At 44.7% G+C, this 19,670-nt stretch overlaps 1 protein-coding gene across 1 annotated transcript in view; it reads right to left on the reverse strand.

Annotated features, from left to right (window-relative positions):
* Positions 1–19,670, reverse strand: part of SLC26A9 (solute carrier family 26 member 9) — a 194,533-nt gene that overhangs the window by 168,136 nt on the left and 6,727 nt on the right. The window contains exons 8-11 of the mRNA XM_063955157.1: positions 14,072–14,219; positions 13,436–13,549; positions 8,986–9,063; positions 7,767–7,862 (exon numbers count right to left, since the gene is read on the reverse strand). Coding sequence (XP_063811227.1) covers positions 7,767–7,862; positions 8,986–9,063; positions 13,436–13,549; positions 14,072–14,219 — 436 coding nt within the window. The remainder of the gene's footprint in view (positions 1–7,766; positions 7,863–8,985; positions 9,064–13,435; positions 13,550–14,071; positions 14,220–19,670) is intronic.

Below are 19,670 nucleotides of genomic sequence, written 5' to 3' on the forward strand. Positions count from 1 at the left end.
TCCAAATGACTTTGTTCCAGAAGTTTTGAGGCTTGTCTCTGTGCTGTTTGGAGTATTGTAAGCGGGATGCTTTGTGGCATTTGCGTAGTAATGGCTTTCTTCTGGCGACTCGACCATGCAGCCCATTTTTTTTCAAATGCCTCCTTATTGTGCATCTTGAAACAACCACACCACTTTTTTTCAGAGAGTCCTGTATTTCAGCTGAAGTTATTTATGGATTTTTCTTTGCATCCCGAACAATTTTCCTGGCAGTTGTGGCTGAAATTTTTGTTGGTCTACCTGACCGTGATTTGGTTTCCACAGAATCCCTCATTTTCCATTTCTTAATTAGAGTTTGAACACTGCTGATTGGCATTCTCAATTGCTTGGATATCTTCTTATATCCCTATCCTGTTTTATACAGTTCAAAAACCTTTTCCCGCAGATCCTTTGACAATTCTTTTGCTTTCCCCATGACTCAGAATCCAGACACGTCAGTGCAGCACTGGATGAAAGATGCAAGGTTCTTTCAGGAGTCCAGACACTCACTGACCTTTTATACACACACACTGATTACAAGCAAACAGATCACAGGTGAGGATGGTTACCTTTAGTAGCCATTCAAACCTGTTTGTGTCAACTTGTGTGCATGTTATCAGGCCAAAACCTCCAGGGTATGTAAACGTTTGATCAGGGTCATTTGGGTAGTTTCTGTTGTCATTATGATTTAAAAAGAGTAAACACAGTTGTTTGACAATAAATGGCTTCACCCAACCACTAACCATGAGTGAAAGAAAAGTTTGTGAGTTATCATTCATATTCTCTGTCAAATGGCCAGAAAATCACAAATTCTGCTAGGGTATGTAAACGTATGAGCACAACTGTACACACACACACACACACACACACACACACACACACACACACACACACACACACACACACAGTCGGACTGGCCCACAGGGGTACAGGGGAAACCACCAGTGGGCCCCACTGCCTGAGGGCCCACTCCTTCCTCTCGGGATCAGGTTCCAGACTGTGCACTTGCATTATACATGGTAGATATGTTGCATTACACTGCACAAGATTATTGTGCATTTCAAGCCTCTGTGGAGGCTGGCCACACACCCTTTGTTGGCTGGTCACACCCCTAAATATGGGCCCCTACCACTGCATTCCCCCGGTGGGCCTTTCATACTCCAGTCCAACACTGTATATATATATATATATATATATATATAATTATATATATATATATATACATACACACACACACACACACACACACACACACACACACACACACACACACAAACCCACAGTGGCGTAACTCCCAGAGACATTTGCCGCCGGGCTCCCCGCTGTGAGAGGGGCCCTAAGAAAGAGAGAAAGGCTGAGGGCACCTCTCAACTAGAAAAGGTCTCTCTCCACTCATTTCATAGTGACTTGCTGCAGTCAGAATGATCTACACCACAGGTTCTCAAACTCGGTCCTCAGGACCCCACACAGTGCATGTTTTGCGGGTCTCCTCACAGAATCCCAAGTGAAATAACTAGCTCCACCTGTGAGCCTTTTAAATTGTGTCAGTGAGTAATTAATACACCTGTGCACCTGCTGGGTTACCTGCAAAACATGCACTGTGTGGGGTCCTGAGGACTGAGTTTGAGAACCTGTGATCTACACTTTTCTTGCTGTGTCTATATATGAGGAAAGAAAGGAAAGCAGAAGTTGGTTTTGAGAAAATGCAAATGTACTCATTATTATATTATTATTATTATTATTATTATTATTATTATTATAACAATAACAAAACTTTTAAGGGGGGTATTTATCAAAGCTTGGCGAGTGATAAAATTGTGAGATATACTGTAAAGTACCAACCAATTGGCTCCTGTCATTTTTCAAACACAGCCTGTAAAATATAAGGCACAAGCAGATTGGCTGGTACTTCTCTTACAATTTTATCTCTCTCTGAGCATTTATTCCTTATCGGCACAATTAGCAATAAGGAATCTTTATTATCCCAGATGTACCATTGGCAAGTCACTGGGACGTCAGCACATGTGCAAGCAGGAACCACTGGGGGGCCACCTTCTATTTCACCTCTGGGCGCCTGGCATGAACTTACGCCCCTGTGTGTGTGTATATATATATATATATATATATATATACAGTATATAGCATGAGGCAAGCCGCACCCACTTAAAAGTCCAATCACTAGGAGTGCAAGGCTTATAAATGTAAATATGCAAAGAGGAGAGAAGCAAGCAACATCCAAACATGTAAACTTTCTAACTCACCAAAAGTGCATCCATTCAAAAATCCATTTAAGGTAGATAGCAGCAATGATGTGGAGACCGGTCACAGACGGGTGGTATTCATGTGACCATCGGTCAGGAGACCGACGGTCACATGACCTCCACCAACATCCCACCCCCTCACTATGTTGATGGTCAGCAAATCGTGGGTGTCCACGACACCCATAGAGTGGGAATAGAACCCGTGGTGACTGCAGGTTGCCACTGAGCCCGCAAGGGGCTTGCTGCACTCACCCCTCCCCGGCGTCAGTATGCTGCCGGAATCCTGGCGTCAGTATGCTGACCGCCGGTCAGCCATACTACACCACTCACAGACATGTAAGCAACAGAAACATAAAATCAATGGAGTACTTTTCCATAGTGTCAGGGCATAGTATAAACGCCAGTCATCCTGCTGCATGTGTACAGCTCGACAGCTGTTTCGGTGTGTAGCAAACACCTTAATCATCAGCAAAGACACATACAAACTGGGACCCTTGAATACCTAGAGCCGGATGCAAAACAGACTCACCTGTGTTCTAAATACATTGCACCTATAGCCGCGGCTCCAGAAAACGGAAGTGATGTGGCGTTACCATAGACACCGCAATAAACCAGGAGTGAGCAGCGTTCGGAAGTGACACAGTGGAATCATAGCAACCAGCCAAACTAATACAAACGTCACACCAGGAAGTAAGTGCTAAAAGATATTGGAACATCCTATGGCAATAGGTAGTAAAATTGTAGTCATGGTAACCCGCCACAGACGTGCACAGAAAGCATATATATATATTTGCATACAAACGGCACTCAGGAGGCTTTGTCCTGGATTTGTCCTCTTTGTTGTCCTGAGGAAGGGGTTGTGTCCCCAACAACGTGGTTGGTACTATATCGAAGTGGCAGAAGAGACCTTCTGACGTATCTAGGGGAGGAGACATGTCACATGGGGGAGGAGCTACGGCCGAACAGGGTACCCGAAAAGTACCCTCGCGGGCTCGCTTCGCTTGCCACGCTTCGGGCTCGGTGGCTCGCTCCGCTCGCCACCTGATTACTAAAGGTAATAGTTGGTGGCGTGGATAGTAGAGGAACTATCCCGCTGGCCTAGCTCATACTTGCCGACATTCTGGCTGCTCTCTGCGGGAGAGAGCAGCCAGGTCGGATCAGCAGGGGGGCAGGGGCAGGCTGTGACGTGGGGAGGAGGTGGACCGGAGGCGGGACGGGGCGGATCAGGGGATTTTCGGGAGCCTCCCGGCCATTCCGGGAGAGTAGGCAAGTATGGCCTAGCTCCACCCCCTTGTGTCGTGACTCCTCCCCCAGACGGAAAAGGTCCCTTAGCCCACTTGATTCTAGCATCTACCCAACAACGTTTGACACCATGCTATGCTGTTACTGTCTGAATACATCCTATTTGCTCATCTGAAAAGCCTCCAGAGTGCATCTATATTAGCACGATTATTTGTGCAGCTTGAGCAAATGTTTTAGTTTTATTTGCAGTGCCGACTGATGTCATATACTTTTGAAATAAGGCACTCAGTGGTCTTGAAACAAATATTAAAATATTCACATCACAAATTCCTGCAACGTTTCGGGCTTGTTTTGCCCGTCATCAGGCAGTATATATATAGAGAGAGAGAGACGCACACACACATTATTTGTCTTCCTACATTTCCCTGAAACAAACACACACACACACACACACACACACACACACACACACACACACACACACACACGCAGACCAAGAATTACAGGTTACTGACGTCATTAGCAGTCTTTGAATAGGGGGCGGGACAAAATGCAATGAGGGTTGGAACTTAAATCGTGGACCGAAGCAAGTCCGGTAAAGAAAAAAAATTGGTCCATCACTGAACTCAGTGACAGGCCGGACACTGCAGGGTGAGTGCTATTTATTGTAAAATAAATAAGTCTATACTTTAGCTATTTTCAGGACTGCAAAGAGTTTCTCAAACCAGTATTTGATTCAATTTCAGCTGAAACCTGGGCATTCGCATCTGAAAGAACAAAGGTTTCCTATATCTTTTCTCTTAGTTCTGGAGAAGTTTTGGACTGGGTCTCACAAATCAAATGAGAATTTGGGAAATAATTTTATTGTTTCCACTTGCACTTCTATTTTTATTGTTTCTTTGATAAGCCTGTCCAAGTTTCCCATCACCTGGTTTGCTAAGTCTGTGTTGTGGGACTATGGGGGTCATTCAGATCTAATCGCTGCTGTGCGTTTTTGCACAGCGGGTAATCAGAACCGAACTGCACATGCGTATGCACCGCAATACTCAGGTGTGACGGACGGCTGCAATGGGGATCGTCGGTCAGTGATGGGATTGTGGGAAGGATCCATTTGCACGGGTGTTCGCAACGAGATTGACAGGAAGAGGGCATTTGTGGGTGGCAACTGACCGTTTTCAGGGAGATCCGGAAAAACGCAAGCAGGATGCGTTTGAAGGGAGGGTGTCTGACATCCAATCCGGTCCCGATCAGATTGATGTGATCGCGGCGGCTGAGTAAGTCCTGGGCTGTGCAGAGACTGCACAATATCAGTTTGTGCAGCTCTGCTACACATGCGTTCGCACTTTTGCACAGCAAAAACACACTTCCCCTGTAAGCGGCGACTATCTGATCTCTAGCGATCTGAATGACCCCCCTATGTTCTTGGGCCAGTATACTTTCCAATTACGGCCCTCATTCCGAGTTGTTCGCTCGCAAGGCGATTTTAGCAGAGTTACACACGCTAAGCCGCCGCCTACTGGGAGTGAATCTTAGCTTCTTAAAATTGCGAACGATGTATTCGCAATATTGCGATTACAAACTACTTAGCAGTTTCAGAGTAGCTTCAGACTTACTCGGCATCTGCGATCAGTTCAGTGCTTGTCGTTCCTGGTTTGACGTCACAAACACACCCAGCGTTCGCCCAGACACTCCTCCGTTTCTCCAGCCACTTCTGCGTTTTTTCCGGAAACGGTAGCGTTTTTATCCACACGCCCATAAAACGCCGTGTTTCCGCCCAGTAACACCCATTTCCTGTCAATCACACTACGATCGCCGGAGCGAAGAAAAAGCCGTGAGTAAAAATACTATCTTCATAGCAAAATTACTTGGCGCAGTCGCAGTGCGAACATTGCGCATGCGTACTAAGCAGAAAAACGCTGCGATGCGAAGAAAATTACCGAGCGAACGACTCGGAATAAGGGCCTACATGCGTTGGCCTCAGAACTCATTCACTGCTCACTGAGGTTTACCTGCTAGCAATTGAAGAGGTGGTATAGTATAAAAACCAATTATGAGTGATGACATCAGAACTCACCATGTATTCAGATTATATTTACAGGTGTTCATACATTATTTAGCATTACTAATGTGTATTATATGCATTTTTTCTAGACCTTTTATGTACTGTTTGATTAAAGAATTAACATTTAATTTAGGCTTGAATATGGCATTTACATAGATAATCCCATTTGCTTGGTTTATTCTTTATAATAAAAGATGACCTCAGAGTTGTAAGGAATTTACTGACAGTATATTCTATTTGCATATTTCATATCAGCTCTAAATATATATATATATATATATATATATATATACTAGGTGATTCATCGCGCCCTACGGGCGCTCTTCACACCGTCGTAAGGGGCTACGCCCCCTTAACCCTTGCACACCCTTGTGCAATATTTTTATTATATGGAGTATTACATCCAATCATAATTGTGTGAGTGGTTAAATATTGCACGGACAAAGGGCGTGCATTGGTTAAGGGGTGGAAGACCTTTGCAACGGCGTGAACAGCGCACGCAGGGCCTGGTGAATCACCTAGTAGGTGCTTTGGTTGGGGGAGTAGGGGGTGCGGGGAAGAGGCGGATGGGATCCTGGGGTGCCACGGGAGGGGCGGTTGCGGTGGTGCCGCAGGTGGGGGAGGGTGCGTGGGTGCCACGGGTGGTAGTCCGGGTCATTATGTGCGCTGTGCGTTTGTAAAGTATGCGAGGGTGCAAATTTATAGTTTGGAGGGGGCGCCGAACACCCTAGCACCGGGCCAGACTGCACACCCACTGCACTGCACAGCACTGTCACCTTTTACATTGATTCAGCATCCAGACATTACCCTCCACGATATCACCCTCTCTATCCGTTACATTAACCATCTCGGGGCTTCCAGGCCGGCAGGCCAGGTGCTGTGTTGCGGAGTCAGGTCCTCTGGGGATCTGGGTGCGGCTGTGGTGGGGAGGCACTTCTGTGACATCACACGCAGAGCAGGCTCCTGGGCTCAGAGAGTATGCGGCGCAGGGAGGCCTATGAAAGTCTTCCGGTGCGCCGCTTTCATACACATCTATGCCAGTGGCCGCAGCAGCTTTTGTTCCACCTGCGGTGCGGCTAGGGAGTGGGGATTGTCGATGCCGGAGGCAAATGTCCTGGCAGCAGGACATTTGTGGTCATTCCGAGTTGATCGCTCGCTAGCAGTTTTTAGCAGCCGTGCAAACGCTATGCCGCCGGCCACTGGGAGTGTATTTTAGCTTAGCAGAAGTGGGAACAAAGGGATTGGAGAGCGGGTACAAAAAATTTTTGTGCAGTTTCAGAGTAGCTTCAGACCTACTCAGCGCTTGCGATCACTTCAGATCATTCAGTTCCTGATTTGACGTCATGAACACGCCCTGCGTTCGCCCAGCCACGCCTGTTTTTTTTTCCAAACACTCCCTGAAAACGGTCAGTTGACACCCAGAAACGCCCACTTCCTGTCAATCACTCTGCGGCTGCCTATGCGACTGAAAAGCATCATCGCTAGACCCTGTGTAAAACTACATCGTTCGTTGTAATCGTAAGCCGCACATGTGCATTGCGCTGCATACGCCTGTGCAGAAGTGCCGGGTTTTTGCCTGATCGCTGCACAGCGAACGAATGCAGCTAACGATCAACTCGGAATGACCCCCATAGGACGCTGCAGTAAAAGGATTGTTTTTTACCCTATATGCAGCACAGAGACTTGCTGCAGATGCAGTGGCATACTCTCCAGCTGCACCTTTTTGGCAGGTACAGTCCCTTTTTTTATGGTCTGTACCGTTTTTTGACTCTCCAAGCTTCCATTGAAAGTATAGGAAAAGGGGCGTGGCCACGCGGCTGTACCCGTGGCCACGCCCCCTTTTCGAATGTGTATCAATGTTTATGTGTAAAGTGTTGGAGGGTATGATGCTGCAGATGCAGTGGGACTATTTTGGGGTGTGGGGCTGGAGCTGCAGCTCCATCAGTCCCATTGCTAATCCTGCTCTGTGAAAACACAGCAGGCAAAGGGCAGAGCCTCCCATTGGACGTAACCTGTGTGGGAGGGCGTTTCTCGCCCAATCAGCTGTGGGCTGGGTGTGATAGACCTGCCACTAACCCAATGAGAGCTCCTAGCCACGCCCAGCGTTAGAAACCCAGGCACAGAATCACAGGGCTATTATATAGGAGATTTTTTAAGTTTCAATTGTAACAAAAATGACTTACACAATCAAGCTTGCTCTTCTTCCAAAGGTAAAAAGGATCAGCAAGTTGCTTCAAAGAAGTCTTCAGATTCACAGCTATCAAGGCTCCTAGGACAGCCTAAAAGAGAGAAGTAAGGAAAGCTGGGAATGTGACATGTGCGAATGTGGAAGATGGAATAGAGTTATTGGAGATGTACAGTAAGTGGGCATTATGATGATATTGAATCTTGAGAATGCCAATTATATAACAAATGTGAATGATTATAGGCTATATTTATATTATATTAGTAAGCAATAGAAAAGCATATTACTCTATATAGGATGTAGTTGGGATCCCAGTGCTCGGGATACCGCCAGTCAGAATGCCGACACCGGAATCTTGACACCTGTTAGAATGCCGATGTCGGCATCCCGCAAGGCTGAATCCAGAACATAAGGATACCGGGGAGCTTAGCGTTAGTATTAGGCTGCAGGAGAAGGGTTAGGTTCAGGCTGCGTGGAGAGAGGGTTAGGTTTAGGCTGTGGTGAGGGAGGTTAGGGTTTTGCCGCAGGAAGGGAGGTTTAGGCTGCAGGGAGGGAGGGTTAGGCTGTGGGTAGGGAGGGTTAGGTTTAGGATGTGGTGAGGGAGATTAGGGGTTTGCCGTGGGAAGGGAGGTTTAGGCTGCGTGGAGGGAGGGTTAGGCTACGGGGAGGGAGGGTTAGGTTTAGGGTGTGATGAGGTTGGTTAGGGCTAGGCCGTGGGAAGGGAGGTTTAGGCTGCGGGGAGAGAGGGTTAGGTTTAGGCTGTTGTGAGGGAGGTTAGGGTTTTGCCGCAGGAAGGGAGGTTTAGGCTTCAGGGAGGGAGGGATAGGCTGTGGGTAGGGAGGGTTAAGTTTAGGATGTGGTGAGGGAGGTTAGGGTTTTGCCGTGGGAAGGGAGGTTTAGCCTGCGTGGAGGGAGGGTTAGGCTACGGGGAGGGAGGGTTAGGTTTAGGCTGTGGTGAGGGAGGTTAGGGTTAGGCAGCGGCAAGGGAGGTTTAGGCTGCAGGGAGGGAGGGTTAGGTTTAGGCTGCGGGGAGGGAGGGTTAGGTTTAGGCTGCAGGGAGGGAGGGTTAGGGGGAGGGAAAGGAGTAGGGTTGGATGCCTCCTGCGCCCGTCAGGATTTCAAGTAGTTGGGATGCCAGTGTTGGTAATATAACTGCCTGCATCTCGAACTCAACCCCGGTATATCATGCAATCTTAAAAACATGCAAAGAAGTCTACCTTGGGCAGGGCATTCAAATAGGTTCCAAGTGCCAACATAGTTATCATAACCACCATCATAACAATGAAACTGGCCATCTGTGGAAGAACAAATACAGATATGATCTAAACCAGCATCTTATCTAATTTGCTATAAAATAACACATATATATCTATATCTATCTATCTATCTATCTATCTATCTATCTATCTATCTATCTATCTATCTATCTATCTATACACACATGGGATATATAAGTGGCACCCATGGCACTTGCAGCTGCGCTGCAGGTTGGTGGTCCAGGACCAAATCAAATTATTTTATGGTCAATGTGGTAGGAAAGTTATTGCTGATGGCTGCCAATCATAAAATATGTGGACAAAGAGCCCTGTCCACCACCGAATAATGGACCCTCGGGTTGACAGGTAAACACAACTGACTTAATTTGAATAATTTTTGCTGAATACTCTAGGTTACTGTGTTTCAAGAAAGTCTGGGAACCACTGAGCTATATCACTCTTCAACTTATATTTTATGCCAATATAGTGGGTGATTAAGAGAAAAACGTAAAAGTTGCCTCCTTTACTATATATAAATATGTATGTAGTTGTACAATTATGTTTCCAGGAATGAACTGTAATTCGAGTTATACACACTTTAATATATGTGCTACATTAAATCAAGCATATAAATACATATAGGGTATGCCAACTGTAAAACTGCATCCATCTTACACTCCAAAGGGCATCCGCATAACCTTATAGCAGTGTTTTCACCTAAATGCTCCGGATCACCAACAGAAAGAGGCCACAAGTGTTAGATAATGCACATTTGCAAATCACCCCCATAGTGTCTAATGCGGCATGCAAGACAAGAAGGCAGTAAGGGTAATCTCCCAGAGAACTCTTTCTGTGTCTCTGCCCTCCTAATATACATTGGCATAGTTCTAAATATCCCAGGCCTAGATTTAGTTTAAAAAAAAGCCCAATTGGCTCTGGGCGTTCAGGGTTGGACTGGCCCACCTGGGCACAGGGGAAACCACCGGTTGGCCCCTCCTCCTCCTCCTCTAGGGATCAGGTTCCAGACTGTACACTAATTATATATTATGCATATGTTAAATTATACTGCACAGGACTATGGTGTATTTTCTACAGTGCATTGTTGTTAATAATCTGGTGTATTATGGGCATGCACTCGCAGTATTTACTGTATATATTTATCAAGGGGCCCAGACCATCTACTCGCTAATAGTTAGCCAAGCCTCTGTGGTGACTGGCCAAACCCCCTCTAGAGACTGGCCACACCTCTATGCATGGGTCCCTACCACTGCATTCTCCGGGTGGGCCCTTCATGCCACAGTCCAACACTGGTGGCGTTTTATGAGGGGAGAATGCCCGCATGCAGCCTTGTCTGTGCCCCTCCTCTCTAGCTGGCAGCGCTGAGCTACTAGTGCTCATGCGCAGGTCTCTGGAAATATGTCACGGTTCTCTACTGGGCATGTGCAAAACGCAGGGAAAATGGCCACCGTTTCTCTTTGATTTGTGCTCTGTTGCTGCCACCAATGGGGATTCCGGAGAGTTGAATATTAAAGAAATTGGTGCAGTGTGTGTGGTGTGGCCCCCCCTGGACTCAGGGGCCCATGTGCGCTGAACTCACACTGCACCTATTATAGATACAGATGTAGCCGCGATGCGACATGCTGCATCGCGGCATTCTGCAGGGCATGTTAGGCTGTGACTATCTGCAGCAAGCAAATGTTCAATTAATTCCATTAGGAATTAATGGAGCGATCACCAGCTGTGAATAGTCGAAACCTGGCATACCATGCAGCAAGTCGTGTTGCAGCATGCTGCATCGCAGCAAAGATGAGCATGGATACAACTGTACGTCACTGTATTCTATATATACTGCAATGATCACTTCTTTTTTTGGTTATCGCCTACTGTATGATAAAAAAAAGATTTCAAATAGAGAGGAGAGTAGACAAAGCCTAGGGATAAAAATAATAAATATAAACCTGTTCTAAGTGTCTGGGACTAATATTCCAAACCTGGCAACATTCGTTGAAGGGTTTATATAGGGCTGTTTATAAACAATGATATAAACAGATAAAACTAAGGGGTAGGTGAGTAGAGTACAGACAGTCATCAGTAGAGGAAATAGAGACAGGGTAACAAAGAATCACTGATGATATGAATAGTGCTAGGAAACAGCGGTGGAGTAGGGCTCAATGCGGCCCTGTGTCTGCCCTGCTCCTGAACCCATGATGTCACACAAGAATGTAGAGCTGCCCAGATGCTCTGGCGACTCTACACACTTCATGGTGCATGCACAGAGAATCCTTTGGATGCTCTGGGTGAGTCGGCCCTAGGCATATGCAAACTAGGCAAATACCTAGGGCATTTGGGGCACAAGCAGCTTCTGCTGATTAAAATGATATGCGGCATGCCTATATTCTATGTGTGACTACGGCAGTATTAGCATATGAAATGTTACGTTACAGTGTATTCCTGGAAATCACTGTAATGTAGCATTTTGTATGTAGATACAGCCACAGTCACACACAGAATATAGGCATGCCGCATATAATTTTAATCAACAGAAGCTGCTTGTGCGTCTTAGACACATTGTATTGCAAATAAGATGCATTGTTTGGCAAAAAAAGTGCCTGACGTTAGCAGAGCTGCTAGGTGACTTATGCCGAGCATCTCCTGCTGCATAACGTATTGAGGCAAGATATATGAGGACACATCTGTATTTAAGCAGAGGTCACAGTGTTAGCAGCCGTGTTAGTACTGTGTACAGGTGGGTTGGTTGTGCAATAGTGTTTGGCATATCTGTAAGGGGCATTATGTGTGTCATGTGTATCAATGCATTAATAATGCATGGCATATGTGTAAGAGTTACTATGTGGGTCATTATGTGTATAAGGGCATTAATAATGTGCGGCATATGTGTGTGCTTATGTGTATAAAGGCATTAATAATGTGCAATTAGTGTAAGGGACATTATGTGTATAAGGGTATTAATAAAGGTTGGCATAATGTATAAGTCCCATTATGTTTATAAGGACATTAAAAATGTGTGTCATTTGTAAGGGGCATTAGTGTGTGGTATTATGTGTATAAAGGCATTACTAATGAATGGCATTATGTCTATAAGGTGCTTTACTGTGTGGCATAATGTATAGAAAGGGCACTACTGTGTGGTCTAATGTGAATAAAGAGTAATATGGTGTGGTGTAATGTGAATAAGGAGCACTACTGTGAGGAGTAACGTATATAAGGTAAAGTGGTACTACTGTGTGATGTATCGTGAATAAAGGACACTATCGCATGATATAATGTGAATAAAGTTGCACTACTGTGTTGCGTCATTTGAATTGGGGGTACTATTGTGTAGCCATGCCGCTTCCCAGCAAGAACATGCTCCATTTTGGGCTGTTCGCCGAATGTGCGCACTGTTCCTATTTAAAATATAGGTGGTAGGAGCATCAAAATGAGGACTGCTATGGATGAGGGGTGATGGTGCTGGGAAAGGGGTGCAGGGTAAGAGACGGAACTAGTGGCAGTGCTAGGGGACACCAGCCATCATATTGGTTAGGGCCGGCTCTGGCTCCGAGCAGCACTGAATCAGCGCTGCTGGCCTCAGAGTGCCGTTCCAGGCACTCTGCTAGCTAGAAGCAGGTGCCACGAAGCAGTGACGGTGCCATCCCTCAGTGTTGGGAGATAGCGCTATGAGCTGTCTTTTCTCCTATCCGGGCCCTAGGACCCACAGACTGCAGGAGGCGCCTCCTCTGTCTCTGAACAAGTGTTCTACAGCATATGCATGGTTCTCCGCGCATCTTCTCTTCTCCATCCTGTATAGAGGAGGACGTGCCCCTAAGTGTATCCTACCACTGTGTCACTACCACTAGCTTTATATTATATACACCACCAATGCATTAACCCCATATGTTCCTGGCTGCACCTGGAGATACTGCATTGTGTACCTGCTGCTTAACTCTGAATACGGATTAACCCTGTGTCACTCTGCACTTGCTTTCTTCCGGATAATAAACCAATCTCAGGTTAAGTTATCTAACGTGTGAATTAACATCCGTTTGCACACCGCTGACACCTATTAACATCATAGGATCTGCCTATACCCAGGACCCTGCATCCTAGGTGAAGGCACCACTGGCACACCCCTCCCTGTGGCCCTGTTAGGAGGAGAGAACAAGGCCAATGGGAGCTGCCTGTGAGGGATTACCGTCTAAAACTGAGAGAGGGGTGTAACAAAGAAGGTGAGCTGGGTGGTCAGAATAGCTGTATAGAGAGTTACACGGAGGGCTTGTATTAAGAGGTGAGCACTTATATTTCAATATGTAGAGAATGTATGTGAAATGAAATATTTTATACTTCACCTACAATATATTTCTAAAATATGAACAACTGCTGTTAGATGCTATAGTTGATTCTTTGCCCTTACCTGTGACTTTCCTCCTGCTCCATCCACTGCCAAAGTTACAGAAAGCGCACAGGAAATCACATGGATAAAGAAAAATGAACCAAAGAAATTACCACCACCAAGGGCCAACATTTCCTGTAAGAAAGTATTTCTTATATTTAGTACATTACACAATCTATCAGGTGCACTAGTATAACTTTTACACCAGTTGCTACTTGCTTGAAAACTAAATTTTATGGTCATTGTGGGGGGGGGGGAATACACATAAAACAAAAAAAGTTATTTATCAAATATGAGATGAGAAGGATATCACCTACAGAAAAATTTGGTCTGCTTTATAACATAACAGGATTCTATTAACTACTTCAGTGTGTTCACAATACAATACTATAGTGCAGTTCAGTAAGAACTTCAGACAGAAGCACTTTGCGTTGATCGACATCACCAATTTTTCCTCGCATCCATTAGAAGTGCACAAGAAAATTGGCAGTGTAAGGTTACAAGTTTTCTCGCGATGCGCTCAGCCAAATATTGCAGAGAACTGAATACTCGTGGTTGAGTAGAATACTTTCCAATTTTCTTAATGCTAAGAAAATGTTTCATATGAGTAAACCTTGATACAGCTGACAATAAAGAGTGGCACTCTGGATGTCTTACCTGGTTTGCATCAACATCAAAGCCATGTCTAGCTCCTAAAGTCCTGCCTATGGCCAGGTTAATCACATAGCCAACGATAGCAATAGAGAAGGCCGTGCCAACCATCTGACTCCATAGACTTACAGTAGGCAACGTGGGGGAAGGAAATCTGCAATGAATACACAGAACGTAACCTAACCTAATTGAATATACACTTATATAATAATAATAATAATAATGATGATAATAATAATAATAATAATAATAATAATAGTAACATCCTTATTTTCTTTAAAATATGCAATAAGTATGTATTTCCCTCATTGTTTTACTTTTTACTCTTAATATCTTTACATAGTATAAAATAAAGCCCTGGTAGGAGTCTGTTTGTCCGGGCTAATCTGGAGAAATACTAGATGTATTTTGATGTAGTTTTTACAATTCTATAGAGCATTTGTTGAGGAAGGTGTAGGTGTATGATACATTAAAATCCATCCAGTGGTTCTCCAGATTAGCCCAAACAAACAAACAAGGACTTTTATACTATCTACAGATAAAGAAAGGTTGGACCTGCTGCCCCACCCCCTATGTAGCTCCACCCCTTTCCTTCAGCCACTCCTCCTCTGCAGTCCGCTCTGAGCATAGGGAGCAGAGACATTCCCTGACTGACACCAGGCACAGAGCAAGAGTGGCGGGAACAATGATCCGTGGACATCCCGAGGTACTGAGCACAGGACTCTCTCCCACCGGGCAAACACACCACACTGCCCCAAGGTACACACACCGTGCTGCCTCTGGACCCATACACCGCAGGGGGCTCCGGAAACTCAGCTGAGCCAACGGCTGCTGTATGATGCCCTGGCTGTAGGGGGCGCCTCACTGGACCGGTACTCACCCGCAATGGTTAATTACTCCGGTGCCCTCTTGATAAATTTGATATAGAATCCTGCACAAACCACGCAGTGGGGATTTGTAGTAATAAACTTTTCACCTTTACAAAGGGGTATCTCAGCACCAAAACATTGGAACTATAGATGGGAATACAGTGGGATTACTACAAATCTCTGAGTGCAGCAGCATGGTTTAGGCAGGATTCTATATATATAAATATATATATATGACCGTAAATTCAAAATTGCTCCAGCTAGTCTATATGTAACTATACTAAGTATGAATTGTTGAAAGTGGATTGCACTACTGTGCAGACTCCATGTTGCTGCTCCTCCAGCGAAGCTTCATTGCCTGTACCAAGTGTCTGCCAAGGCTACTACCAAGCTTTGTTTACCTATCACATAACCACTGTTTCAACATCCTGCACTACTACTTGGTACCTACATACACTCAACAGCTGGTGAACTGTATGACACCCCACTCCGCTCCGTCTACCAGTGTGTATAACAGTAAGTATGGCTGTACCTGCTTTATCTTTAATAAAACCACCCCACTGGTTAAGTAACTGGGCTGATCAAAGATGTAAGGCATCCACTGGTGTGTACAGAAGCTCTGCTACATCCTGAAGCCTGTACACCAGGGGTTCCCTACCATGGTCCTCAAGACATACTAATAATCCACATTTTGAGGATGCCCATACTTGAGCACAGGTGACTTAAATAGTACCTCAGTTATTTTGATCTAACCATCTGTGCTCAAGCTTGGATATTGCTAAAACCTTGTTAGTGTGCCTTGAGGACTGACATTAAGCTACTAAAATGCCCACAGCAGCACACACATGCCATTTTGAGCACAAGTACAACACAGACTGCCATAGAACACAGCACAGTGTAGAAGTACAGCAGCAGTTTAGAGCACAAAAGCTGCACATTTATTTCTGTAATAATCATGCATACATGAGCTATACCCATAGTGGGGTTTGTTAAGTTGAAAGCTGCATAGAATTCTACAACATGTATATTTGCTATGGAAATGCAATTGAAGCATGAATAATTTGGAAAGTGACAGTAGATCCCGGTGACAGTCCAAACCCAGATGACATAGAGAGAGTCATGGGTACTACTGTATAAGTGTAGAACAACATGTGTATTCTATAATACATTGGAAGATGTCACCTAAAGACATGTGGACAGAAATGCAGGTAGCATACCAGGATGTAGGCAGAGGCGTAACTGTGGGAGGCAATGGAGTCGGCTGCCGTCGGACTTCTGCTCTGTAGGGGGGAACCTCTCCTTCCCCTGTGTTCAGCGACACCATTTAATTAAGTTAATTGACAGCCACCACAATCTCTTCCGTGGCCATCTCCCTTCCTCCACTAGTCCCTGCACCTTACAAGTCACACCCTCTTTATTATAGATGCACATTTAAAAGTGTCATGTCCAGGATTTGAACCCATGATCTATTACACTGGAAGCAGGCACCTTACTGATGGAGCTATCTGCTCCTGTGTAGCACATATGAGAATTCTAACTATATGAAGTTACTTCTCTGACTACTACACGTAACTTCATATAGTTAGAAATAAATTGAATAGGAAATTCTAAGTAGCTTCATATAATTAGTAATCTGCAGCCTTGCTTACAGGAGCAAACAGCTTGATCAGTAAGGTGTCTGTCTTCTGTGTAACTGGTCATGGGTTCTAATACTGTGTATGATTGCTTAAAAATGTGTAATTTCAAATAAATTACAATGAAATGTTAATACATTTATCTATATATATTTTTCTTGCCTCCAGGCAACTGGGACGAATTTACGCCACTGGATGTATGTCTCATGAGAAGAATACATTTAAGGGGTTCAGTATCAATTACCGGCGGCCGGGATGCCAGCTGTCAGTATAGTGACAGCGGCATCCTGGCCACCAGTATGCCGGCAGTGGGGCGAGCACTAGAAAGCCCCTTGCAGGCTCGCTGCACTCTCCACGCTGTGGGCACAGTGGTGCGTTGCACTCGCACAGGTTATATTCTAGCTCTAAGGGTGTTGTGGACATCCACAAAGAGAGAATAGCCTATGACGCCGGTATTCTGGTGTCGGCATTCCACCACTAGTCGGGATTCTGGTGTTGGCATTGTGACCACTTCCCCGTTTAAGAAGTGCATTTTACAACACCAAGTTGCAGCATGGGTGACATTGACAAAATTATGTCTGTTTCTCAGCAACTAATATATGTTGGAGTGGAAGTAGATGATGAAGATATTGCTACAGAATGCTAAATAACTTGACACGTGAGTTTGACTTCCTAGTTGTGGTGTTGGAAGCAATCACACCAAAATTAACCACAGACACAGTCAGAGCAAAGATACTACAGTTCCAAGAATGTGTGCCCTATCAAATGCTGAGACTACTGCATTGGATATAAAAAGTAAACAAATCAGAACATGCAAGTTTAAGTTATACAATTGTCACAAGATAGGTCACATATCATTTGAAGAATATGAATCCTATGCAAAGCCAGAAATGCAATGACAAAGATGAGTCAGCTCTGAGTTTTACAGATAGATCCAGTAAAGATCGTGGGTATATGGATTAGGGCGCAACAAAGCATTTCAACAGCAGTGAGGAGCGGTCCACCACAGTAACCACATGTGACCCTATCACAATCAAATGGACTGGCAATCAAGTACTTACAGCTACAAAAGATGCAAAAATTAAATGAGAGTTGGAACAAAAGTCACAGAGATCTAAGACGTGCTTACATACCAGAAATGGAAACAAATCTTATAGCCATTAAGTAAGTGTCTTTGGTCACAGAGGCCACAGAGTTCACTTCACTAAAGGATAGTGCAAAACAGAAAATGGACAGTCATAGCTACAAGCACAAAATGTCAGCAATTGTACATCTCTTATTATGCAGTGATGACAACTGAGTCACAGTCACTGGAACTCTGGCAAAGAAAATGTGGTCACCTTGTATACAACAGTGTTCAGAAGCTACAGAATGGCATGGTAACAGGAATGTCAGTGACTTATACAGAAAATCCCGTATGTGAGAACTGTATAATAGGGAAACAATGTGTCAACCATTTCCCAAGTCAGTCAGCAGTGCTACAGCACCACTTGAAATAGTAAATAGTAATACCAATGTGAGAGGTCCAATGGAAGTCAGTAAGTGGATACAGATACTTTGTGATGTTTATGTTCACCAGAAACGTATAGAAAATCAAACGGGTCACAGGCTCAAGACCTTAAGATCTGACAATGGTGGAGAATACCTCAACAGAGAGGTGGAGTTATTCTTAAGAATATATGGAATAGAGTATTAACTGACCAATGCCTATCAGTGGAAGCTGTGTTCACAGTGCTTTAGTATGAAATACCTACAATCAAAATCCCGACGATCAAAATACAGACAACAATTGACCGACGGTCAAAATCCCAACATGGTCAAAATCCCAACCTGGTTAAAATCACGATAAGGTCATACTCCCGACAAGGTGAAAACACGGACATTTAAAATACCGACAAGGTGAAAATACTGACATTTAAAATGTCGACAGGTCAAAAAGTCGACACAGGCTTTCATTGTGTTTGGTGTGTATGTCAACACAAGTTGACATGGACACCGTATAAGTGTGTCGCGTACCCTCGCATGGCACGCTTCGCTCGCCATGCTTCAGGCACGGTGCCTCGCTGTGCTCGGCACACTATTATTTTCCCCCTCCAGATCCACTGGGATGGTAAAGTATGAAAAAATCAAGAAAAACTCATGTCGACTTTTTGACCAGTTGTCATTCTAAATGTCAGTATTTTAAATGTCTGTATTTTGAACATGTCGGGATTTTTACCTTGTCGGGATTTTGACCGTCGGTCAGTGGTTGTCAGTATCTTGACCATCAGGATTTTGATTGTAGGTAAATTGACTATATCCCATTCACAGTGTTATAAGCCGCATCTCTGGCTGATTAAGCCATCTGGCACCAAGAATCATCCTACAGTCAAATTCACTTTTCTTGGACAAGAACTGAATCTCTTGACCAAATCTGCATGTATTTATACATTTAATTGCTTTCCCTTGATTTATTGATTAAATATTAACAAGCAGATGTACAGGTGTTTGTAATAAAGTAATCTAAGAAAAATATAATACATTAGATATCAGAGCTATCGCCTAGATTAGGAAAACTGGTGCTGCAGAAAGTAGTCCCCAGTATTCTCAGTGGGGACCGCTGTTTGGGAAAATTTACCGTGCTCCAAAAAGCTCAGCTTTTTCAGAGCTTGGCCCTAATATCTAATGCCGTCATAAACTGCAGCAGCCAGTGGGCTACAGTATCACTGAAGAGACATTTTCATATCCCTCTCTTGCTACTAGACTGTGCTCATTTGTGAGCATGAGACTGTAGCCCAGATTTATGAAGCCTTGGTGAGTGATAAATTGCACGGTGATAAAGTACCAACCAACCAGCTCCTAGCTGTCATTTTTCAAACGCAACCTGTATCCAGGGCCGTCTTTTTGTATGGGCTCAATGGGCTCTTGCCCAAGGGCCCCAGGAGTATAAGGGCCCTAGGCTGATAGCTGAGGGTCCCCTCTTTCCAGGGGTACCAGATTTTTGAAAATCGGCCTTGAGGAACCGAAGCTATCTGACTTGAAAGCAGTGGTCCCCATCCAAGCCTGTTAATTGCTCTTCCCAGCCATATATCTCGGGTTCTGTCTGAGTTAGAGTTTTCCTGA

The sequence above is a fragment of the Pseudophryne corroboree genome, chromosome 2 (assembly GCF_028390025.1).
Source record: "Pseudophryne corroboree isolate aPseCor3 chromosome 2, aPseCor3.hap2, whole genome shotgun sequence".
Classification (NCBI taxonomy): Eukaryota; Metazoa; Chordata; class Amphibia; order Anura; family Myobatrachidae; genus Pseudophryne; species Pseudophryne corroboree.